The sequence below is a fragment of the Argopecten irradians genome, chromosome 8 (assembly GCF_041381155.1).
Source record: "Argopecten irradians isolate NY chromosome 8, Ai_NY, whole genome shotgun sequence".
Taxonomy (NCBI): Eukaryota; Metazoa; Mollusca; class Bivalvia; order Pectinida; family Pectinidae; genus Argopecten; species Argopecten irradians.
The window spans coordinates 12,739,884-12,767,036 of NC_091141.1; the positions used below are offsets into that span (position 1 = coordinate 12,739,884).

General features: G+C 37.5%; 1 protein-coding gene and 1 long non-coding RNA gene across 2 annotated transcripts; one reads left to right on the top strand and one right to left on the bottom strand.

The window, feature by feature from the left end:
- Nucleotides 1-15,219: 15,219 nt before the first annotated feature.
- On the bottom strand, nucleotides 15,220-17,614 carry LOC138328780 (uncharacterized). Its single transcript, XR_011209355.1, has 3 exons — nucleotides 17,469-17,614; nucleotides 16,306-16,841; nucleotides 15,220-15,550 (listed from the first exon to the last, which is right to left on the bottom strand). It is a non-coding gene; the product is annotated as an uncharacterized lncRNA (long non-coding RNA).
- Nucleotides 17,615-23,744: 6,130 nt separating this feature from the next.
- On the top strand, nucleotides 23,745-24,575 carry LOC138329011 (uncharacterized). The gene has a single exon (XM_069275710.1). It carries the CDS (start codon nucleotides 23,745-23,747, stop codon nucleotides 24,573-24,575), a length of 831 nt encoding a protein of 276 aa, XP_069131811.1.
- The last annotated feature ends 2,578 nt before the right edge of the window (nucleotides 24,576-27,153 follow it).

The following is a 27,153-nucleotide window of genomic DNA, read 5'->3' on the forward strand; positions in this document are numbered from 1 at the left end:
CAAGACTTACCTGTAGTACCCGATTTTTTCTATTTTGGAGACTGTAAATTAAACATAATACATACAAAGTTAAGGAATCGTTCAAGTTTCTTACGTAGTCATTTTTTCAGAGCATATATTGTAACAGATAAAAAATTCCTTTTTTTAATTTTAATTCTTATATTGACCAAAGAATTATTGGAGGGCTGAAGTTGGTTGCGAGTTCCTAGTTCCTAGTTCCGTTTAATAAACGGAACTAGGAACCAGACCCGAGTTCCGTTTAACTTAAACGGAACTAGGAACCAGACCCGAGTTCCGTTTAACTTAAACGGAACTAGGAACCAGACCCGAGTTCCGTTTAAGCTTATACGGAACTAGGAACCAGACCCGAGTTCCGTTTAACAAACATACTGGCCAACGAGCGGAGTTCCGTTTATTAGGATTCCTATCTCTAACTGCATGTTCAATTACCTATTATATACAGGAATCGAACTTAGAGCTTCCATGAATAATATAGAACAGAATTAATATCTATAACACAGATTTCCTTAAACGGATCTGACACCTAGACCTCAGTTCCGTTTAACTTAAACGGAACTAGGAACCAGACCCGAGTTCCGTTTAAGCTTATACGGAACTAGGAACCAGACCCGAGTTCCGTTTAACAAACATACTGGCCAACGAGCGGAGTTCCGTTTATTAGGATTCCTATCTCTAACTGCATGTTCAATTACCTATTATATACAGGAATCGAACTTAGAGCTTCCATGAATAATATAGAACAGAATTAATATCTATAACACAGATTTCCTTAAACGGATCTGACACCTAGACCTCAGTTCCGTTTAACTTAAACGGAACTAGGAACCAGACCCGAGTTCCGTTTAAGCTTATACGGAACTAGGAACCAGACCCGAGTTCCGTTTAACAAACATACTGGCCAACGAGCGGAGTTCCGTTTATTAGGATTCCTATCTCTAACTGCATGTTCAATTACCTATTATATACAGGAATCGAACTTAGAGCTTCCATGAATAATATAGAACAGAATTAATATCTATAACACAGATTTCCTTAAACGGATCTGATACCTAGACCTCAGTTCCGTTTAACTTAAACGGAACTAGGAACCAGACCCGAGTTCCGTTTAAGCTTATACGGAACTAGGAACCAGACCCGAGTTCCGTTTAACAAACATACTGGCCAACGAGCGGAGTTCCGTTTATTAGGATTCCTATCTCTAACTGCATGTTCAATTACCTATTATATACAGGAATCGAACTTAGAGCTTCCATGAATAATATAGAACAGAATTAATATCTATAACACAGATTTCCTTAAACGGATCTGATACCTAGACCTCAGTTCCGTTTAACTTAAACGGAACTAGGAACCAGACCCGAGTTCCGTTTAAGCTTATACGGAACTAGGAACCAGACCCGAGTTCCGTTTAACAAACATACTGGCCAACGAGCGGAGTTCCGTTTATTAGGATTCCTATCTCTAACTGCATGTTCAATTACCTATTATATACAGGAATCGAACTTAGAGCTTCCATGAATAATATAGAACAGAATTAATATCTATAACACAGATTTCCTTAAACGGATCTGATACCTAGACCTCAGTTCCGTTTAACTTAAACGGAACTAGGAACCAGACGTTGGTTCTTTTTAAGCTCAAACAGAACTAGGAACCATATTCGACTTCCGTTTATTTGATCGAATCTAGGAACCAGACCCGAGGTCAGTTTAGAGCTGACGCTCGAAACCTGTTCTGTTCTGTTTAATAGTATACGGATCTAGGAACAAGATCCTAGTTCTGTTTAAGCCGATGTTGGCCTATACATTGCCTTTAAAGACTTTAATGAATATCTTGATGCTTAATAGGGCCCCGTATCGCAATACGGGTGCCTTATAGTAATCAGGTTGTCGATCTATCTGTCCGTCCGTCCGTCCGTCCGTCCGTCCGCCTGTCCTTTTTTAGTTTTTTTTTTGTTACCAAGAAGTCTTAAATTGCAGATGTAGGTTACCTTAGTGCCCCTGTTCTGCATATTACATTTTAGGGCCAATCGACATGATGGCTGATAGAGAAACAACTTTGATTTTGGAAGTTGAAGATGTTTATCTCTATTTCTCAGAAAGCACCAAAGGGATCTGTCTGAAATTTCAGAGGTTGGTTTCCCCTAGGTTCCTAGTTGCGTATAATGCATTTTTGAACCGATCTATCAACAAGATAGCCCCAAATGGGCCATACAACTCAATGAAACAAAATCAACAAGATGGCCAAGAGGCAGCCATCTTGGATTTTAATATTTATAGTTTAAAAAGCAGAGAAAAATATTCCTCTTTCGTCAGACATACATCATTCTTTCGTAGGCGCCAAGGATCCTCTAAGATCTCTTGTACTATACTGTCATCAAACATTTCGAAATCAGAGCTTCAATTGTACATTTCATTGTCAAGATATTACTTTTCCTAATCGCAAAGCACCTTGAGCGGTTCCTTTTTTGACGTGTCAGTGTTCTAGCATTTTACAGTAATCGTCTTCGGAACCTTTAGGAACATATAATCACAGTAAAACTCATTATAGCGTAGAAACGGAGTCGACAAACCATGTCAGAGTCCCGTTTAAGATCATACGAATCTAGGGATTAGACCCGAGTTCCTTTTAGCCCAACGCATTCAAATTCCATATTCAGTTCACGTGCTTTTACTGACCAATGCGTTGAGTTTGTTTATTATGATTCCCACGTGTAATAAGATGTTTACTAGATATTTTCATTGGACAATTTGACGGGTGTTTATCTAACAAGGAAAAGTGGTCAATGACATTCATATCTTAACTTGAGTTATGAAGAAGAATTTTTCCTCATCTCGCACGCTTAGGTTTGCCCTGTTGCACCTCAGTTTTGGTCAAAGGTTCAAGCCCCTGGTTATGCAATACATGATAGACTGCCGTCCTCTTTGCCAGCTAAGCTTGAGTGTTGAACTCGGGAAACTTGGTCAGGGAACCAGGTAGTGTTCGGCTCCAAGGAGCACCACAAGATGGAGAGGCTGTTGCGTCTCTCCATCCAGAATGTCATATATAAACTTGAATACTTCTGCCCTGAACAGGACATTGAGATCATTGCCTTCTTTGCCATTGCTCGTCAATGTCTTGTTGGCTAGGAGTTTTTCTCTGTTTTGAAAACATAGAAAAAATTCAGAGATTGGAGGCCATTACCTCACAGAGGTCAGCACCACCAAAGAAGAAGGCTAGAAATTCTGCTCCCACTGTTATATGCGACCGAAGTCAAAGCCTTATTTCAAGAGTAACATTGGGAAGGGTAGGAAGAGTACAAACCCTCATTGGGACAAGACGAAAAGTTCCTGATTCGTTTCTCCGTCCTTGATCGTTCCATACGAAAGGTCTGTTCTTGAGAATTCAGCCAGTCTGAGATTCAAGTCCTCCTCTCGTAAATTAGGGTTTGGGTTAAGCAACAATTCTCCATCTGTGGAGGTCTCGATATTCCTCGTTTTCATCTTCCTGTAGGAGATCGTCAGTCCACCTTCTTTCTAGAGTCAATGGAAGAATATCACACAGGACTCTTGAGCCTTTTCTGTAGTGAAGGAGCGGTTTGGCATTCCATACTTGCGGCATCCACACTTTGTGTAAAGGATGTATTTTTCCCACCTTCGGGGGATCCGGAGAAGGCAGTTTCCATCCGGGAGGAAGTAAGGACCATGCTTTTAAAGGGCGTGGTCGAGGGGTGCCTATTATGGACTACACACTCGGCTTCTATTCCAGAATATTTCTGATCCGCAAGAGGTTGGGAGCTTGGTGTCCCATCAACTGCTGTTGGTTGTAGTGTGATTTCTGCACTCTAGGGAAGATATGTTCACAACTATGTCGAAGAATTGCTAACGATACATCTAGTTCGGGAATCTGTGGATCGGAACACCCGATCCACAGGGTCTCTGCAGACTTTTTAGAGGATTCTGCATTCCAATGCGGTTTGAATGGCTACGGACAACTCTACAGTGGTCGCTTATCTGGAGAGACAGGGACATCAGCTTACCTCCTTTGTGCCCTCGCTGTCCGTATTTCCGTATTATTCCTATCTATAAAGAAATGCAGTTAACAATTTCAGTCAAGCATTTTCCAGGAAGGGCGGATAATCTCCAGGCAGCGCCAGCTGGTTATGACAGAACGGCATCTATATCCCTCGACCTTTTTGCCTCTTTTCTCAATAGTCAGTTGTCAACCTTTGTGTCTCCGTGCCAAACCAAATGGCTTGGGCCGTGGACGCAGGGTTCTACAGAAGTTTCCGGGGTATTATTGCTCCCTCTTTCCGATAGCGCCACTGTTGCCGCGACAACCCTGGTTTTCGGAGCTCTTGTCGTTTCTGGTGGCTCGTCCTCTGGTTCTCCCACCAAAAGCAAATGTCTTTCGTTAGAATCGGCCCCAGACGTTACCTTCACGCATGGACATGATTTCAGGAGTCCTAGCTCAGACAGGCTTTTCTTCGGATATGTCAGCTCTCATCGCCCGATCAATTAGGTCTTTCTCCTCTGCCGTCTACCAGTCACGCTGGAAGATCTTCTTTGATTGGTGTATCGTCAGGAGGATTGATCCGGTCATGGCCTCTGCCCAGCTGATTGCGAGTTTCATTTTCCTTGTTGTTTAGGGAGCGCAATAATGTACTATTGCAGGCTATCGCACAGCTATTGCCAGTGGGTATGATCTTCATTTCTTTGTCTGTCTCGGGGGTTCAATCTGGACAGGCCTAACGTCAGCTCCACAGTGGAACCTAAAACTCGTGTTAAAGTCACAAATGGGGGCTTTGGCTTCTAATGTGCCTTTAGGATCGGTCTCCATAAAGTTTTTAACTTTAAAGACTGTCTTCCTGCTTGCTGTTGCCTCAGGCCACAGGAGAAGTGATATTCATGCATTGTCTTTTCGCTCTTCGCGTATTTCTAGCGACTTCTTTGGCTCTCCGCAATAGGTCCTTGTACCAGGACATGATGTCTTCTGCCGTTTGGCGTGGTCAGTCTACTTTCACCTCCGGTCTCTGTCCTTCCACTCTGATGGACTGTTTTCCTTAGGCCCAGTTGTGATGATTCAGTCTGTGACTGTTCTTCCTCAGTAGACATTATATACATATATGGTCTTTTAACATTATGCAAGCAGGTTTCACAATGGTGCACCTCTTTCCACGGGGAGGTATTTTCGTTTTTTCCTTTGTTCATTCAACCCTGTTTTATATTCTCTGCCTGGGGCCTGTCCCCTACATTTGCCATTTGACTGGGCTGCCTGGCTTCGGACTCTCCATTACGGTAAGACAAACTTGCGTACTAAAGTTATGGTAGCGTATTACTGAAAAGAAATTGAGGTTTTTCAATGTAAAACCAATTTACATGATGTAAAACTAACAATAACTTTATGGGGTTCCACCCTTCTGTCCTCATTCCCTTTCCTCCTCAGTCATTTGTCCTCGTGGCTACATAGAGGTTTTTAGAAAGGGACACCATTCTATATACTCTCGTCGAGTACGAAATAAAGTACGGTAGGGAGACGGGATTCTCAAATATAATGTTTTCAGGGCTATAAAAATTGGTGTATGTAGTGTATTTGAATTCTAAAGTTATGGTAAATATTATATCATGAAAAGTGGCTTAACATTGAAAAACTCTAATTTCCGTATAAAAGACTTCTTCTCTAAAACATAGCACGATATATAACAAAAAATATTGCAAAGGTAGTATCTGTATGGGATGAGGATACAAAATTATACAAAGGGTGTGGCTTATCCCCTTGGGCCTTAGGGGCGGGGCCAAAAGGGGTCAATGTGTTTATTTCCATATAAACGACTTTTCTCTGAAATTAAGTATGGGATAGTGCTCATATTGCGATGGTAGCATCCTTAGTGGGAATTCAAAATTGTAAAAATACTGGGACTGACTCTCTACCGTACGGCGGCGTATTAGGGCCACTGCAAAATTTGATTTATCTTGTACGTACAAGTTATAATCTTGTACGTACAAGTTAATATCTTGTACGTACAACTTAGTATCTTGTACGTACAAGTTACTATCTTGTACGTAAAACTTAGTATCTTGTACGTGTACGTACAACCTAGTATATTGAACGTACAACTTAGTATCTTGTACGTACAAGTTACTATCGTGTACGTACAACCTAGTATCTTGAACGTACAACTTAGTATCTTGTACGTACAAGTTAGTATCTTGTACGTACAAGATACTGCACGTACAAGATACTGCAAGATAGTATCTTGTACGTACAACTTAGTATCTTGTACGTACAAGATACTGCAAGTTAGTATCTTGTACGTACAAGTTAATATCTTGTAAGTTCACGTTAGTATCTTGTACGTACAACTTAGTATCTTGTACGTACAAGATAGTACAATGTTGAAACTCTCGGTATTAAAGAATGTGACTGGTTTACTGTCACAATCGCATCGCATGAAGCTATACGTATATTACGTACCCTTTGTTTAAGCCAAATGGAAAAAAAGAATACCTTGCGACATTTTGTGGAGTTGTGATGCTTTGATAAGTTTCCGAACATATACAGGGTGTCCCAAAAAACATGTCCCGACTTTGACGGATAATAAATTTTGCAATACTAAACTTTTTTTAAAAATTCAAAATGATTTGGAAAGCAGGAGTATCCAAATTTAACTTAATTGGGTACAAATTTACAGATTACATCGCCATTATGTGTGATGACGTCATAATAGAAATGATGATATCATCGATTATGTCATATTTTGATGACTTTCTAGCACCATGAAGATTCATGCTGAAGTTATTAAAATCTACAATGCGATCGGAAAATCCCATACTTACATTAATGAAATTTTATGAAAATGTCACCCAGGTATGCTGTCCATCTGCAGGAAGCAGATTTACAGAATTGTGAGGTGGTGAGGAATTTCTGGGTCAGAATTCATCTTGTCATCGAAAAGAAGGGCGGACACCTCGTGCCCATTCTTTAACTGAAAGTTATTGATTTTCTGAACAAAACGCAAAATTAGCGAAATATGACTTTCTCTCGATTTTCAATATAAGTCTTCACAAAAAGATATTTGTCCGGATTGTTATATATCGTTGTACAGAGCAGATTACTACCTTTCTAATGGTAAATAGATCAAATTCCTCTGTCTACCAAAACCATTTTTATAAAGCGTCAAACTCGGGACATGTTTTTTGGGACACCCTGTACATGTAAATGTTTATAACGGAGTAATAAATATGATCATCATTTGGACAATAATTGATGTGTGTATATATGTCTAATAAACACAAAAAAAACATATGAAATAATTTGTTTTGCCTTTGTTGTCTTTGCAATCAGTGCAATCAGTAACTCGTTCGAATTAGGGCATAATGCTTAGGATTTTTTTCGGAGGCAGTTAATTATTTTCAATACTAATATTCTGATGTAAAATAAATGCTCCAACATTTCCAATAATGGCACCAGTATGAAGTATTTAACTTTAATTACTGAAGAAAATTACGAATTTGTTTTCTCCTCTTTTTAATAGATAAAACTTATCATTTATCGGAGATGTATCATATACATTTTATCACTAAATATATCTTATCTATAAAACAAGCGACTATACAGTTTCCTCGAAAGGAACTATACAGTGTCAGTTTCAAAATAATGCAAGTGACTATACAGTTTCAACTCATAATCCGGCAATTTCAAATTATGATTGTGAAAAAGATATTGTCCTCATTAATATATATTTATATTTTGAATATTGTCAAATAAGTTAATAAACCTGTGATCGTGCTTGAAGCAATGAAAAGTAGACAGACTATCTTTAATTACGAAAAATATCAGGCAGAGGACTCATATCTGCGGTGATGAACAGCAGTTCAACTCAACTTGTATGTACAAGTACTAAGTTATATGTACAAGATACTATCTTGTACGTACAAGATACTAACTTGTAAGTACAAGATACTAAGTTGTACGTACAAGATACTAAGTTGTACGTACAAGAAAATAACTTGTACGTACAAGATAAATTAAATTATATAGTGGCCCTAATACGCCGCCGTACTACCGCTATTGCAAATCGTGGAGCCTGTTTTACTATTTCCAATTGTTTTTGTGACAATTACTTCATAAAACAGGTGCTTCCTTGTGATCTATTTTGTTGACTCATGGAAGGATATTCTTAACCAAGATCAATAGGTACAATATACATGTATATTTCAAAGGCAGTTTTGGTTTATGCTTGAAGTTCGATAAAATGCACATCAATTTAACAGAATATTAAAATATCAGAAAAATATAAATTTGAAATACTCTTTCACATAACAATAAAAATAAAAATAAATGGAGAAAAATAATCTGGAAATCTGAATATTTCGAGAAAACATTGTTAGATTTAAATTTTTAAAATAAAATCCTTTTACTATGGGGATTAGATAAAGATATCTGTAAAAATCGTATGTACTGGGCTTAAACGGTCTGTTGCCTAAAATTTCCATTTAATTTCAACGGAATTCCGGTCTCATTCATAAACGCCGCACGTCGCGCTATCGCATAACTTAACTCGGTCCTTTGGACCAGTTGAGCTAAAATGAGTAAATGCTATGGCAAGCCAATTTAAAATTTATTGAAGGAGCAAGGTCCATCCAGAATTTAATCGCATTATATAAGATATCTCATATTATTATATTCGATATCGGGCCCTTCGGGTCAGGTGAGCTTTACAAATGTCTATGCAAGCGATGGGTTATACGGAACTCGGGTCTGGTTCCTAGTTCCGTATAAGCTTAAACGGAACTCGGGTGTGGTTCCTAGTTCCGTTTAAGTTAAACGGAACTGAGGTCTAGGTATCAGATCCGTTTAAGGAAATCTGTGTTATAGATATTAATTCTGTTCTATATTATTCATGGAAGCTCTAAGTTCGATTCCTGTATACAATAGGTAATTGAACATGCAGTTAGAGATAGGAATCCTAATAAACGGAACTCCGCTCGTTGGCCAGTATGTTTGTTAAACGGAACTCGGGTCTGGTTCCTAGTTCCGTATAAGCTTAAACGGAACTCGGGTCTGGTTCCTAGTTCCGTTTAAGTTAAACGGAACTGAGGTCTAGGTATCAGATCCGTTTAAGGAAATCTGTGTTATAGATATTAATTCTGTTCTATATTATTCATGGAAGCTCTAAGTTCGATTCCTGTATATAATAGGTAATTGAACATGCAGTTAGAGATAGGAATCCTAATAAACGGAACTCCGCTCGTTGGCCAGTATGTTTGTTAAACGGAACTCGGGTCTGGTTCCTAGTTCCGTATAAGCTTAAACGGAACTCGGGTCTGGTTCCTAGTTCCGTTTAAGTTAAACGGAACTGAGGTCTAGGTATCAGATCCGTTTAAGGAAATCTGTGTTATAGATATTAATTCTGTTCTATATTATTCATGGAAGCTCTAAGTTCGATTCCTGTATATAATAGGTAATTGAACATGCAGTTAGAGATAGGAATCCTAATAAACGGAACTCCGCTCGTTGGCCAGTATGTTTGTTAAACGGAACTCGGGTCTGGTTCCTAGTTCCGTATAAGCTTAAACGGAACTCGGGTCTGGTTCCTAGTTCCGTTTAAGTTAAACGGAACTGAGGTCTAGGTGTCAGATCCGTTTAAGGAAATCTGTGTTATAGATATTAATTCTGTTCTATATTATTCATGGAAGCTCTAAGTTCGATTCCTGTATATAATAGGTAATTGAACATGCAGTTAGAGATAGGAATCCTAATAAACGGAACTCCGCTCGTTGGCCAGTATGTTTGTTAAACGGAACTCGGGTCTGGTTCCTAGTTCCGTATAAGCTTAAACGGAACTCGGGTCTGGTTCCTAGTTTCGTTTAAGTTAAACGGAACTTGGGTCTGGTTCCTAGTTCCGTTTAAGTTAAACGGAACTCGGGTCTGGTTCCTAGTTCCGTTTATTAAACGGAACTAGGAACTAGGAACTCGCAACCAACTTCAGCCCTCCAGAATTATTCTGTTTCGACAGCTTAACTTATTTATTCCACTCTCTGTCAATTTATTACTTTTTGGAGATATGAACATAAGTACACAAGAATAATTGCACACTCAACAATATATCAAAGATACTCATAGATTTTAACTTCGTCCTTCTATCATCATCAAATATTTCCATATTCCATATCCGTTTTACACCTGTAGCGGGGGACATTAATTTATATGTTTACTGTCTAGGCAAGCTAACCAGTCAAGCTGTTTTGTCCGTAGGTGTATCGTGTACCTGTGCTGTGACCTTTGTATTTCTCTATACTGTGGTAGTGTTTGTGTCGTGCATTCATTTCTCGTGAGGTGTCCTAAATGTGTGTCTGCGTTTTCTCTGTTGTGATTGGCTGCCTAGACTCGGGTATGGGGATAAATTCGGGGTAGTTCTAGTAGACTGGGCAGTCTGATGGATTAAGTTCCTGCGTGCTGCCAGCTCCGCTACTAGGCCTATAGGTGACTATTTTATATTTGGTAATTGGAAATAGGGTACGGGAATGGGGGGCTGGTTATAATATTTGTGTGGATGTAAGTATGATGTATGTTGTAAATAGTTACTGTTCTAGTCATAATAAACTGTTCCTTATCATCTAAACCCTGTAGTTTGTTCTTCCTCCTACCAACAGACAAGCATCTTAAATAATACCCAACGAACCTGGGTTGCACTAGGGGCGCGTCGGGCGTAGTTTGACATCCTTTCAAACTGGGTCCGTCTCGCTCCTGTTACACACCAAACATCTTACTGGTTTTGTATTTATACGTAAATTGTATTTGTATAACCCTCCGATCCTGACGACAAAAGAGTAACGTATATTCAAAGGAAGCCTAGAGTGACCAGGAGAAAGCCAAACGAAGGAAAGGATGATATGAACATTGATAAGTTGAAAGTTAGATTTTAAAATAAAAGTATATTAGGAGATGAAATTATTACCTTCAGGAGCATACTGGTTATAAAATAGCTCTCTCCCTCCCCCATCTCTCTCTCTCTCTCTCTCTCTCTCTCTCTCTCTCTCTCTCTCTCTCTCTCTCTCTCTCTCTCTTTCTCTCAAATATAAACATGTATTATGTATTTCTTATATTGTAAATGCCATCTTGTCTATATAATTTGAATTTTCAATTTTTTGGGAACGGGCTTTACTTTATATAAGTTGCCCAATCCCATTGCACATTTGGCAATGAAATATGTTTAAATCAAATCAAATCAAAAGCAAAGACCCACTATAGACTAATATATAGAGAAACGTAAGGAACTCCTCCGTGATGCAAAATTGGGTAATTTAGTTCAAAGTGATGTAAAAAAAAATATCCAGACCATCTCAACAGCTTCGGTCTTAATTAAAAGTTACGATGTTAAACTTCAATATGATAACAAGAAGTCATATTGAACTAGTCTACTTTTTACACAAACAGCCACGAAACTTGAAAAATTGACGAATTTCCTTTAGTCGGACACGATCGAGAAATTTTTGCAAACGAAAATTTCTATTCGCTACACTGAAAACGGAGCAGCCTACAATATCAAACTTTGACATAAACAAACATCTGGTGAAAACAAACGTATTTACCTGTTTGACGATTTGTTCAAATCCCCCTCTCGTGGTCCTTATGTCGTTTTTCAGCGCTAATAGTTATCCGGGTCAGGTTGACTGCCATTTTGCCACTGTCTTGTACTAACAAGAAGTCGTTTAAATACATTAGCCTATTTGACTCCTCAGACATTGAATGGAGGTCAAGGCCATTCAAGTTAACAAACGTGGTAGCCATGCATATCAGTATATTATAGGCCAAATTTCATGACTTTTAAGTTTCCTGCTTATGGAGGAGTTGTTTAAAGAGCCGCATAACGGCATAAGCTCGCTTGCCGGTCAGTTGAGCTAAACTTGATACGTTTAACATCTGAACTTAAACTTTCACTTAAACGAAATTGACAAGCAACATCGCCGTAGCCGGTCCAAAACCCGTGATGAGAAAGAAGGAGTGATATAGTCTCGAGTAGATGTTGTAGCCACCCGACAAAAAATGACAGAGTGTGTCCTAGGGTAGGTAATAACCGGAACAAGGACGTTAAGTCCCAATCAAAAGGACAGAGTGTGTCCTAGGGTAGGTAATAACCGGAACAAGGACATTAAGTCCCAATCAAAAGGACAGAGGTGTCCTAGGGTAGGTAATAACCGAACAAGGCGTTAAGTCCCAATCAAAAGGACAGAGCGTGTCCTAGGGTAGGTAATAACCGGAACAAGGACGTTAAGTCCCAATCAAAAGGACAGAGTGTGTCCTAGGGTAGGTAATAACCGGAACAAGGACGTTAAGTCCCAATCAAAAGGACAGAGTGTGTCCTAGGGTAGGTAATAACCGGAACAAGGACGTTAAGTCCCAATCAAAAGGACAGAGTGTGTCCTAGGGTAGGTAATAACCGGAACAAGGACGTTAAGTCCCAATCAAAAGGACAGAGTGTGTCCTAGGGTAGGTAATAACCGGAACAAGGACGTTAAGTCCCAATCAAAAGGACAGAGTGTGTCCTAGGGTAGGTAATAACCGGAACAAGGACGTTAAGTCCCAATCAAAAGGACAGAGTGTTCCTAGGGTAGGTATAACGAACAAGGACGTTAGTCCAATCAAAGACAGAGTGTCTAGGGTAGGTAATAACCGGAACAAGGACGTTAAGTCCCAATCAAAAGGACAGAGTGTGTCCTAGGGTAGGTAATAACCGGAACAAGGACGTTAAGTCCCAATCAAAAGGACAGAGTGTGTCCTAGGGTAGGTAATAACCGGAACAAGGACGTTAAGTCCCAATCAAAAGGACAGAGTGTGTCCTAGGGTAGGTAATAACCGGAACAAGGACGTTAAGTCCCGGAACAGAGGACGTAGGTAATAACCGGAACAAGGACGTTAAGTCCCAATCAAAAGGACAGAGTGTGTCCTAGGGTAGGTAATAACCGGAACAAGGACGTTAAGTCCCAATCAAAAGGACAGAGTGTGTCCTAGGGTAGGTAATAACCGGAACAAGGACGTTAAGTCCCAATCAAAAGGACAGAGTGTTTCCTAGGGTAGGTAATAACCGGAACAAGGACGTTAAGTCCCAATCAAAAGGACAGAGTGTGTCCTAGGGTAGGTAATAACCGGAACAAGGACGTTAAGTCCCAATCAAAAGGACAGAGTGTTCAGGTAGTGTTGCTCCCTAGGGTAGGTAATAACCGGAACAAGGACGTTAAGTCCCAATCAAAAGGACAGAGTGTGTCCTAGGGTAGGAAAACCGGAACAAGACGTTAAGTCCAATCAAAAGGACAGAGTGTGTCCTAGGGTAGGTAATAACCGGAACAAGGACGTTAAGTCCCAATCAAAAGGACAGAGTGTGTCCTAGGGTAGGTAATAACCGGAACAAGGACGTTAAGTCCCAATCAAAAGGACAGAGTGTGTCCTAGGGTAGGTAATAACCGGAACAAGGAAATTAAGTCCCAATCAAAAGGACAGACCTAACAGTAAATTTAGCAATATTAGCCCTATATCATGCTGGCATTGAGGGCTACCAAGTTTGTTCAAATGAATGACCTGACCTTCATTGAAGGTCACAAGGGTCAAAAAGGCTAAACATTTAAACGACTTCTTCTCAATAACAGAAATGCCCGGGATTCTCATATTCGGCATGCGACATGCTCGGATGAAGAGCTACCAAGTTTGTTCAAATGAATGACATTGACCTTCATTCAAGGTCACAGGGGTCGAAAAGGCTAAGATCTTTAAACCACTTCTTGTCAATTACTAAAAACCCTAGAGACCTGATATTGAGTCTGTAGCAAGTTGGGATAAAAAGCTAATTAGTTTGTTCAAATGAATAAAATTGACTTTTATTCGAGGTCACATGGGCAAAAAAAGGCTAACATATTTGAACAACTTCGTCTCAATAACCGAAAGGTCCAGGATCCTATACATGTAATACATGCTTAATGCCTGCATAAAGTGCTACTAAGTTTGTTCAAATAAATTATCTTCATTCACGGCAAAAGGGATCAAAAATGTTAAAATCTTTAAACGACTTCTTGTCAATTACTAAGAGCCTTGGAGACCTTATAATTGGCCTATAACATTGGATAAAGGACTAACAAATTTGTACATATGAATGACCTTGATCTTCATTAGAGGTTACAGGAATCAAAAATGCTAAAATCTTTAAATTGCTACTTGTCAATTATCAATAAACCTAGAGACTGATATTGGGTCTATAGTATGTTGGAATGAAGAGTTAACAAGTCTGTTCAAATGAATGACTTCGACCTTTCTTCAAGGTCATAGGGGTCAAATAGGCTTAAATTATTTAACGTCTTCTTATGAAAAACTAAGAGCTCCAGGATACTGATAATAGGCATGTAACATTCTTGGATGAATGACCTTGACCTTCATTTAAGGCCACAGAATCAAACATGCTACAATTTGTAAACAACTTATTGTGTATTCCAGTTCTATATATTGTATTACCAGTCAGATGACCGTTGAGGCCCATTGTTTTACTATACTTTGGAATGAATGCCTCGGATTTATTCTTCACAATTGTGGATAGTTATTAGCTGTGCGATTATGTGAGACAGTGTAGCAGTGTTTCAAATAGATTTATTGTGATTATTCTGCGTGGAATATTCTGATGTGATTAAAGGATGTTAATTTTAAATTGATGTCTTTTAGTTTCCACTGCCGTAATCCATACCCAACTTATTCTGTCTTTGCATATGCCAAGTTAGCTCCCTTGCAGCTAGGTGTCCAGTGTGACGTTATTATTTTATTGGCGCAATTAACGTCGTTTTCTCCGAAAAGTATGACATTACGCTCGTAAACACAAGACGTCACAATCTATAACTACCCGCAAGGGCAGTTAACTCTATAATATGCAAATACAGAATATATAACAGCGTCTCATTTTAGTGTGTGTTGTCTTGAAGAACAACAATATTCATCGGTATAAGACTGAATAATAATTTATGACATTTATTTGGGAATCACTTTTGATTTGGAGGGATGAAAAACAACTAGAGTTATCTTTCCTTAGACAGTTTTTAATTATGAAGAATTTTAACAGACAGGGTTACAATCATGGTTACAATAATGATTTTACCACATACATATATTTCTATATTAAAATATGAGCGAAAAAAAACGATACACTGATCGAAATTGAAATGTTTCTAAATGATAAATAAAACTTAAACTTAAATAGAACTAACAAGGAATAAGATACATAATAAGTTGTGGATTTGTTTGTTGTCCGAGTTAAACAGCCGGATGTTTCACCATCATTCTGGACTTCATCAAAGGAAGGGCATACTTGCGATCAGAGTAGAATCTGTACCAATACATCGACTGATAATCACTCTCCCCAGTATCCTGTACGTACCGCCCGTTCAGGTTACTACTACTACAGTCTCTGTACCACCAGGCGCCGTGATGTCGTACGGTACATCTAGAATGTCCCGCCGGACGACGTCATTGTCGAATGTGAACGGGTGACCGTTGCTGTACGTCATCCTATCATCTATCAAAACATAGGTCTGTTATACAGGATTGATTACACCGATCACAAAAAGATATTGTACTACGTTGTACTAGTTCGGTGACCAACTGCAGCTGTCTAAAATCTTAACTATTGTTAAACCATAACAACTAGATTAATGCACTCATATCAATTAGAGTTCCAATACTTCCAAAGTATTTGTAGTTACTAGAAAAACAACAAATCTAATCGAAACCTTATGTGCATTTACAGTACATCAAATTTCTCACCTCATTCGGTAATGGTTCTATAAATGTTTGTGTATCTAATGTAACACCTTTATGTACATGCCTATATATCGTTAGTAGACCCCAATTTCAAAAGATATCCTATGTATGATATTTATTATGATAATTGTGGTAATGTGCCCAAGATGTCCTGACATATAACCACCAACCCTCCACCACTGGTTCGCGAGTTCAAATCCCAGTGGGAGTTGCCAGTTACTGCCCGCTGGTCGGTGGTTTTTCTCCGGAATCTGTGGCTTTCCTCCACCAATAAACCTAGCACGTCCTTACAATACATGACGCTATAGGACTTTTAAAACCCAAACCCACGTTCCAATTTGAATTTTATGTTTAGGACTTTAACGCTTCCCTGGTAGATTTCTATATAAAAAAAAAAACGTACAATGAATGGACTTTCATAATTTTCTTATCTATAAAATGACTTGTTCATGATGCTTTTTAAAAGATTGATAATGAGATAAAACTCTTTCAAACAAACAATAAACTTACGGGTGACATTCCCGGAGAATCCCGATACCAACAGTCGGTACCCCGATGACTCGTTCCCCACACGGAAGTCCTGATACTCGGCGTACTTTTGTATCGTTCTCCCATGACATCATATTGATACGAAGAACGGACCCGTTCTGGGTTAGGAGGTGTATTATGTTTAGACCTAATAAACATATTACATATTTATCAAATCGTTAGGCATTGCTTTAATATGTCTTTGTATCACATGTTGCAATACCTATTAGACAATCAAACTGTTAACAAAAATAGGGGAAAATCCCTACAATTTTAATTTATTATTTATGACTAACCACACACAAATAAATTATTTTTTAGTTTTTTTGTTTTTGTTTTTTTTTTGTACATAAGGTATCAGCCGCGGATTATAATAATCTTGTATAATACATTTATACCATTTGTATATTAATGTAATTACCGGCCCAGAATTCCCCATCTAAGTCACCAAATCCTATCTGATATTCCGTCCAGTTCCGGTTGAAGTCTACAGTACCGTCCTGTCTGTTCTGTATCACCTGTTATTTTAATAAAGATAGTCACAGATATCGATAATCTGGAAACGATGATATAGCCGTTCATTGTTTACTGAAGTAAAAACATGACGTCACAAGAAATTTCTAGCCAATAACAAGTGTTCCAAGTTATATTAATATGGTGACAAATACAAAAATATTACACGGGCAAAGTAACAGAGTATCTGGCGAATTATGTTATAAATTCATAATCTCTATATAGCCCCTATCCTAACATGCCTCTACCAGAAGTCTCTCGACAGCAGTATACCATCCTAGATGATTGGCGAGATGCATCCAACATCCCTATCTTTAAGAGAAACACCGAGTATCCAACTATCGACCACTATCCCTAACATCGATACCCTGTAAGATATTGGAAAATAAACTCCATCCTGTCAGACTCGCAACATGGATAGTTTGGAGCGACGTGTGGCATCTGATGATTTTGATCTTTTTATTGTAAATACATCTACCTACCGTGGATTTCTAGTCTTTGCCAACCGGTTGCTGCAGAGTGCAACGGTCTTTGAAGAGTCAAACTATATACACGGAAGAAGAAGATGAAACAAAGACATATACTTATATACACAGAGAGAGGGGATATTGATCTCTCAAAATTGTACTTACTGTCCAGGGCCCTCCGGCTGTATCCATGTCACAGTAAACATCGTCACTCTGACCAGGGGCCAAAGTCACTCTGTAAACACCAGAAGGACTGCCGCCAGGTATCAACTCACTACAACTCTTAAGACCTACAAAAAGAAAAATTGACGACATCTCGTAGATTAAAATCTATGGAATCTTTCGGAGAAATATTAACTAAGGTTCCGTTAATGATACACTGTGTTTATTTAATACATGTACCTACAGTTTAATCACACATGAGGAGAAATAAACCAGTATTTAATGGCTCACTGCCTTACCGAAACAAAATTAAAAAAAATAAACTTAAAACAATAAAAAACACAAAATATATATATCGATGGCCTTTGATCAAGTTCCACCACCAAATAAATTCAAGATTCCTTCTGTGGTCTATGTATAATCAGTGAAGATTATCTTCACTGTTTTGCCGCCTGGCGCAGTGATAGCCAACTGACGTGTGATATTTAGGGCGACGGCTGGAAACATAAGACGACCTGCGTTATGAAAATTAACATTTTATTTAATCTAATTAAATTGTTCAGAAGGTGGTAATAAGTGTAGTATCAATGGTAAGCTAAAAACTTCTTTGACTCTACAAAAATGTCCAACTTGTTTTACATTTCCATTTTAAAAAAAACAGTTTCCGAAAAGTAAAAGTCCTCTAAGTTAAAATGCAAATTGAATCATGAATATACCTTTTAGCCTTTTAGTCCAGGTGCCAACCAGAAAACCCAAAAATATAGTTCGCATAGAATGTTTTTGCTGATTATGTTGCAGTAGGATGTGCTTAATCATAATCCGAATGATGCCACCTCGGCATCTTTGGGGAATTGAAAATATTCAAGATGGCCGCCATGAACGCTCTCAAAAACGGTATTGATAAAATAAATTAGAGTTTAACTGTAACGTAATTGCAAAAGATAAGTTGTCTTTCTTAATTTTGCAAGACAGATACATATTCTTTGATAGAAAATAAAATTCGATAAAAACTAATTTTCAGAATCAGTTATTTTACGTCATTATTTTGTCGAAAAATGAACAATATTACTTGTATTGCGTAACGTTAAACAGAATATCATATTTAAGGACGATCATTCCGGAAAAAATATTTACTACATCACACAAACTGTTTACGAATGTCCTGCAGATAGAACACCTGTGCATGATCGTAAAAGGCGACTAAATTTAGGATATCTTTTCTTTTTTATCCTGGGTTAAGGAATAGTAGCCAGAGCTTCCCCACAAGGGCGAGCGCTCAACTGCGCAAAGTGAGGTGATGTCAAGAGAGACGTAAAGAAGAAGAAAAGCAGTTAGGAAGATGTGAAAGAAAATATCCTAAATTTTGTCGCATTTTAAGATATCATGCACTAGAAGGCAGACGGTAAAATTATAATGCCCTACCTACAGGCCAAAAAACAACGGTGCGGCGGCCGGAATTACAACAACCAAGATTTACGAACAATATAAACTAATTTTAGCATATAGGAAGCATACAAGCATCATATCAATATTCTTTGAAATAAATTAGTTAGCACTTCTTTCTCAAACAGCTAGACATACAATTAATACCAATATAAATGCTAAAAAGGATTACATCTATTGCAATTTGACACATGTTTATGTTTATGCAATATCAAATACTTTGCTTTCATACAATAGACTTTATTAGTCTTACAAGTTGCCTATTAGATTGGGTTTTTTTATTTAAAAAAAAAACTGTCAAGTGACTAAGTCACTGCAACTTGTTGTACTATGATTTAAAGGCCAAGAGAAGTCGTTGATAATGCATTTATGAATTTACTATACTTCCAGAAAAAAAATTGATATGATCATTTTATAAGATTTTATAAAACCAAGCCCTTTGTTTTAAACACTAGTTTATACTGTTTTGGTAGTGACAAAACGTTTTAATAATCCCGAATAACAGAAATAAGGACAACTATCTTGTCTTATAACCCAACCCTAAACACTTATTTAGATTAATGTTAATTAAGGATTAACTTGAAAAGATGTTATGAAGATATAACACAAAAATCTGAGTGTAGTTTAAATAACTGCGAAGCTGTTTATGATGAGAGTACACTCAGGTTTTTGTGTTATATCTCCATAATATAACAACTCTATTCAAATTAATCCTAATAATTCAATTTACTAAAGATAATCTCTTCTATATTAAAAATTCATTTTGGGACTCAATTGGCTATGAAATCATTACTCCGTCATCTCAGCCAATCAGAAGCAACGTTACAAACGGCGAAGCCATTGTTTTCATTTATGGGCTGATAAAGTAAATTGTAAGCAAATGAAAATGCTCGAAGCAAAATTGAATTGAATTATTTAAGAATAAATTGATACCCACATCCATTTACATACAATAATATGAAGATTTGTGTGTATTATGTATTGACCTAGATAAAGATCTGTTTCCTATCTTCATGATCCTGGCTGTTAATAGGACGTTAAACTCATACCCAAACCTCAATATGGTAAATGTTATTAAATTGCATGGGATTCCAAAACGCCCCCACCCTGGCACATTATACTAACAACGGACAAACCAGTCCTTTCACTCCCTTTATTAAAAAGATGTTCAACTCCATTTATTAAATTAAACATTTTTTTAAAGTTTTTAAAAAAAAAAGAAGATTTTTGAATAATGCAATCAAACATCCCACAAAAAGATTTTTCATGTTCATTATATTGGAATGTTGTCATTTTGGACTCCCATATCAAATTAACTAAAACTTGTTTTCTAATACATGTATAACCAATAAATTACACAAAACCAGGTTAAAAATATAAATATCATAAAACATTAAGAACAACAAATTCAATTTGGCTTTCGAAAAATATCAAAATTAACATATAATAAGTATAACATTTTTATCTGGTAACTATTTTGGAAATGAATGTATCATTTTCTTTTACAGTTGCTATATCTTTCTACTGATATCGTTGTCAAATATATTGTACATTAAAATGGGTAAAGAAACGGTTTCGTCGAAGTACTGAATCATATGTTTTAGTGACATTTTGATGCTTCAATGTTTTATCGCCCCATAACATCTTTGTGCATCTCAATTATATTCAAACTGGTTACGAAACAAACGTATCCATTCTATATTAAATAATAATTGAATATATGTCTTGAAAGTTTGCCCAGTTGCTCTATGTGTAGGGCATACTAATTGTACCTGCTGTCTCTTCATTATCGTAAAAGGCGACTAAATTTTGGTATCTTTTCTTTTTCTTCCCAACATCGCTGCCTAACTTTTGTTAGAGTTGAACTCTCGCCCATTTGGGGAATACATCCCCTGGCCGAGCCTCACATTACTCTAAATTGTCGCAGTCTCTGGTCAGCACAAAGGGAATGGGGACGACTGTTTGCCCGTTGTCATTTTAATGTGACCGGGTGGGTTGTGATTAATAGATTCTTTCTCTACCTAGAGGGTGTGACAACGAAATCACAACCCGAGGGGTAATTCATGAACGTCTAACCCGAGGCTTGCATCACTAATACATATATAAGGAGACACAACACCAATGAAATACCGCAGCCTCCCAAGGCATTCGGAGCACAAGCAACACATCGTATAGTAGAAGCCGTCCTCAAATGACTTTAGCTGTTAATAGAACGTTTTCAATTTTCTAATTAAGTTTGTCCAGTAAACTATTCAGCTTAATTTCTCTATCAATATGGTATATCTTTTGCTTGATTCTGAACTGTTTCTTACATATTGAAGCATACAAAACATCGTTATTACATGTTATACCTTCAAATATTTAGGCAATACACTATGTTTATATTTAAATAAAAAGTTATTCTTGTTTTTATAAATAAATTCAATTTCAAGAAGTGTGTATTTTCATTTTATGATAAGGATGTATTGCATAATAAACTAGTTTGTTTGTCGTGTTTTTTTATTATTATTAAACTAACGTCCTGTTAACAGGCATGGTCATGTTGAGACGGCCTCTCATGTATGCGCTGTGTTGCGTTATGAAGGGCGGGTGTGTTTTGCGAGACTGGTATATTTGTGTTGTGTCTTCTTGTATAGCGGAACCTTTGGAACTCTTGCCCTTTGTTATATCACTGAAGCATGCCATCAAGACATGCAATACAACCCTCCCAGTCAAATTATACTGACAACGGACGAACCAGTCGTCCCACTCCCGGTATGCTGAACACTAAGCAGGAGCAGAAACTACCACTTTTATAGACTTTGGTGCGTCTCCGCCAAGGGACCAAACCCAGAACCTTTTTCATAGGGACGAGTGCTCAACCGAAAGCCCAAAGTGAGGCGTTGTCAAAGGAGACGTTAGGAGTCAGACGTCAGTTAGGAAGAAGATAAAAGATAAGATCATACATTTAGTCGCCTATTACGATCATGAAATAGGTGCAGCAGGTACAATACTAACACCCTACCTGCAGTACAAATTAACAAGGTACGACTGAACATGTCATCTTACCAATAATTATAATAAGATTAGTTATATTGCTATGTAAATAAAATCACATGAAGATTATTACTATATCTTTCAAAATGACTGCTGAATGGGTAATTCCATTTTGGGTAGAAGAAAATCTGTAAATATTAAAAGTGTTGGTTGGTTGGTTACATATAAAGCCCATTTTACAGAAAATGTCATTTTTAGAACGGTCTACCCTACATGTGTTGCTTTGTGGGATGCCTTTGGTTAGGGTGGCTGTGATATGATCAAGAGTGTCTTTTTTTAATGGTGGAAACATTTTAATGCATTCTCACTGAAACATGTTGCCTAATACACTGGTCATATAATCTGACATCGGCTACATGTATTATAATAGTAGTCGTCTCACTCTTTCTGTTGAATGCTAAGCAAGAGCAGAAATAATGTACATGTATATTCTGTAAACAATACTTATTGTAGCGCAAGGCGAACATCTGTAAATTATTATTTATCGGCGTGGATATAACATAGCGCAGTTCGATGGTTCAATACCGCTACAATAAGTACGTTTACAGTAAAGAGTCGTGTCTCATGGAAGTAACAGTTCCCAGAGCCTTTCTAAGCGGTCAACTCAAGGCGGCCAAAAGTGAGGTGGTGTCAAGGAAGACGTTAGGAAGAAAAGAATATATAAAGCCTCAAAGGTCGCCTTTTATGATCATGCAATGGGCAAAAAGATAGAATTAAAACGCTATAGACACCGAAACGAGTGAAATGTAAAATATTGTCTTAATGAAGACCACACAAAATACCAATCTACATGTAATTACTAAAAAAACAAAGCAATTTTATCATACAATAACCGGTTTGAAAATTGTGTTAATTAACTTATTAATTAAACATTAATCACAAGAGGTAACTTAATTATATTAAGAATTCTGTTCAATGACGGTATGACGAATATGTACACAAAATTTTATCGAAGTGCATAAAGAATTGATGATTTTATAGCATGAATATCAAATTAGGATGAAAATATATCAATGTTGCAGTTTGTCAACCATCTTGTCCGCCATCTTGAATATTTCAATTTCCCCAATGATGCCACGGTGGCATCATCCAGTTTCTGATGGAGGACATGTTAAAGAACATTTCTGTGCAAAAACATTTTATGCGAACTATTTTTTTAGGTTGGGTGGAAAATCACCATTTGGCACCTGGACTATTTGCATCTGTAACGCTACTAAGGAAACCTCAATGTCGTCACTTCGTTTTCTTGTACAGCTGCCAAGGAAACATTCATGTGGTTATTGCGTTGTTTTGTAGTTTCCAGTTCCAACTGTACCGCTCTAAGTTTGGCGTTGACCTCGCCCATTTGACGTCTACTGGATTCGGTCTCGGCCTCAAGGTGACGTCGAATAAGAGGCAATGCCTTCTCTAAAATGTCATTTGTTTGAACTGCTTTACAGAACTCGCGTTCTGGACCGATAATTTGTTGGTAAGTGGTATTTACCAACTCTACTAACATTACGATAACGTAGATATGCATCATAACGAGACTAGTTTTCTGTGAAGTGGTTACCCTGTAAGGTGCCCTCTGTTGTTATGCTATATGTTTCCACCGTGAGGTATTCTTACTGTTGATACGTTATTGCACGATGTAACTAAAATGTCCGTGTTCATTGCTTATATATTATCCACTTATGTCTAAATGTTTACATATTATCCAATCAATGATGAGATCATTTAAATGTATACACATTAGCCAATCAACGGAGAGATAATTTACTTCGTATGTAGCACAAAACGTGATTAGACAATATTTTATGTATGGTTATCGCCAGAGTGCTGGCTCAATCCTTCGATAGAGTGCTGGCTCAATCCTTCGATAGAGTGCTGGCTCAATCCTTCGATAGAGTGCTGGCTCAATCCTTCGATAGAGTGCTGGCTCAATCATTCGATAGAGAGCTGGCTCAATCCTTCGATAGAGTGCTGGCTCAATCCTTCGATAGAGTGCTGGCTCAATCCTTCGATAGAGTGCTGACTCAATCCTTCGATAGAGAGCTTGCTCAATCCTTCGATAGAGTGCTGGCTCAATCCTTCGATAGAGTGCTGGCTCAATCCTTCGATAGAGTGCTGGCTCAATCCTTCGATAGAGTGCTGGCTCAATCCTTCGATAGAGTGCTGGCTCAATCCTTCGATAGAGTGCTGGCTCAATCCTTCGATAGAGTGCTGGCTCAATCCTTCGATGGAGTGCTGGCTCAATCCTTCGATGGAGTGCTGGCTCAATCCTTCGATAGAGTGCTGGCTCAATCCTTCGATAGAGTGCTGGCTCAATCCTTCGATAGAGTGCTGGCTCAATCCTTCGATAGAGTGCTGGCTCAATCCTTCGATGGAGTGCTGGCTCAATCCTTCGATGGAGTGCTGGCTCAATCCTTCGATAGAGTGCTGGCTCAATCCTTCGATAGAGTGCTGGCTCAATCCTTCGATAGAGTGCTGGCTCAATCCTTCGATAGAGTGCTGGCTCAATCCTTCGATAGAGTGCTGGCTCAATCCTTCGATAGAGTGCTGGCTCAATCCTTCGATAGAGTGCTGGCTCAATCCTTCGATAGAGTGCTGGCTCAATCCTTCGATGGAGTAATTTTATATATAAGTACGTAGCAGACCGTCATAAGTGTTCCTATTAAAACTGGATACCTATCAACATCTATCATGGTACAACACGAAGGCCAATTCCGAATGAAGCTTTGTTTCAATATTGTCATAATTATCGTCACTTGAGAAACAGTTCTGGGTTTTAGGGAATTTCGCTGATGGGTGCTTATCAACATCTATCATGGGTCAACAGCGGGGCCAATTTCCGAGTAAAGCTTTGTTTAAGTATTGTTATAATTGCCCCGTCACTTGAGATTAACTTCCTGGCTGTAGGAAGTTTCAGTGTATTCCTCATTCCTTTCCCGTCCTTGACCTGAAACCATTTATTTGTATATATAATTACCGTATTTAAAATACTCTTTACCAAACATCTCTCCTTACTTGTCTATGCTGTTTTGTTGCAAATTGATAATAACTAAAATCTTTGAATATTAAAAAAATATATATATATATATTTATATCGGAGGGTTTATTCTTAGTTGGGTAACTTCTCTAACAAATTTATATCTGAGGATTCCATATTCCTACTTGGGTAACTTTTCTAACACATTTCTATCAGAGGGTTCAATATTCATAGTTGGGTACTTTTTCTAACACATATATATCTGAGAGTTTTTTATTCCTAATTAGGTAGTTTTTCTTACACATTTCTATCAGAGGGTTCAATATTCATAGTTGGGTACTTTTTCTAACACATTTATATCTGAGAGTTTTTTATTCCTAATTAGGTAGTTTTTCTAACACATTTCTATCAGAGGGTTCAATATTCATAGTTGGGTACTTTTTCTAACACATTTATATCTGAGAGTTTTTTATTCCTAGTTAGGTAGTTTTTCTAACACATTTCTATCAGAGGGTTCTATATTCCTAGTTGGGTAGTTTTTCTAACACATTTATATCAGAGTGTTATATATTCTTAGTTGGGTAACTTCTCTAACACATTTATATCTGAGGGTCCTTTATATCGCTATATATCTTTCATTACGTATAGTTAACCCAACATAACCCTGGCAACAGATACCTTCTATTACGTATAGTTAACCCATTATAAACCTGGCAACAGATACCTTCTATTACGTATAGTTAACCCATTATAACCCTAGCAAAAGATACCATCTATTACGTATAGTTACCCCATTATAACCCTGGCAACAGATACCTTCTATTACGTATAGTTAACCCATCATAACCCTAACAACATATAACTTCTATTACGTATAGTTAACCCATTATAACCCTAACAACAGATACCTTCTATTACGTGTAGTTAACCCATTATAACCCTGGCAACAGATACCTTCTATTACGTATAGTTAACCCATTATAACCCTAACAACAGATACCTACTATTACATATAGTTAACCCATTATAACCCTAAAAACAGATACCTACTATTACATAAAGTTAACCCATTATAACCCTAGCAACAGATACCTACTATTACATATAGTTACAAATGTAACCCATTATAACCTATTATAACCCTAAAAACAGATACCTACTATTACATAAAGTTAACCCATTATAACCCTAAAAACAGATACCTACTATTACATATAGTTAACCCATTATAACCCTAACAACAGATACCTACTATTACATATAGTTAACCCATTATAACCCTAACAACAGATACCTACTATTACATATAGTTAACCCATTATAACCCTAACAACAGATACCTACTATTACATATAGTTAACCCATTATAACCCTAACAACAGATACCTACTATTACATATAGTTAACCCATTATAACCCTAGCAACAGATACCTACTATTACATATAGTTAACCCATTATAACCCTAAAAACAGATACCTACTATTACATATAGTTAACCCATTATAACCCTAAAAACAGATACCTACTATTACATATAGTTAACCCATTATAACCCTAACAACAGATACCTACTATTACATATAGTTAACCCATCATAACCCTAGCAACAGATACCTACTATTACATATAGTTAACCCATCATAACCCTAGCAACAGATACCTACTATTACATATAGTTAACCTATTATAACCCTAACAACAGATACCTACTATTACATATAGTTAACCCATCATAACCCTAGCAACAGATACCTACTATTACATATAGTTAACCCATTATAACCCTAACAACAGATACCTACTATTACATATAGTTAACCCATTATAACCCTAACAACAGATACCTACTATTACATATAGTTAACCCATTATAACCCTAACAACAGATACCTACTATTACATATAGTTAACCCATTATAACCCTAACAACAGATACCTACTATTACATATAGTTAACCTATTATAACCCTAGCAACAAATAACTTCTATTACGCATAGTTAAACCATTATAACCCTAACAACAGATATATTCTATTACATACAGAGTTAAACTATTCGTATGTATCTATTGAATGTTATGTTACTTAATCCAAAGACCCCCATATCCCGGTAATGAACTCTTCTAGCCTTTCAATCTGACCTTTTTAAATGTGACTTTAGGGGTGAATCAGTTGATTATGAAAGTAATGTCATGCCGCCATAACATATCACAGAAAATCCATGTAGTAGACTACCATCA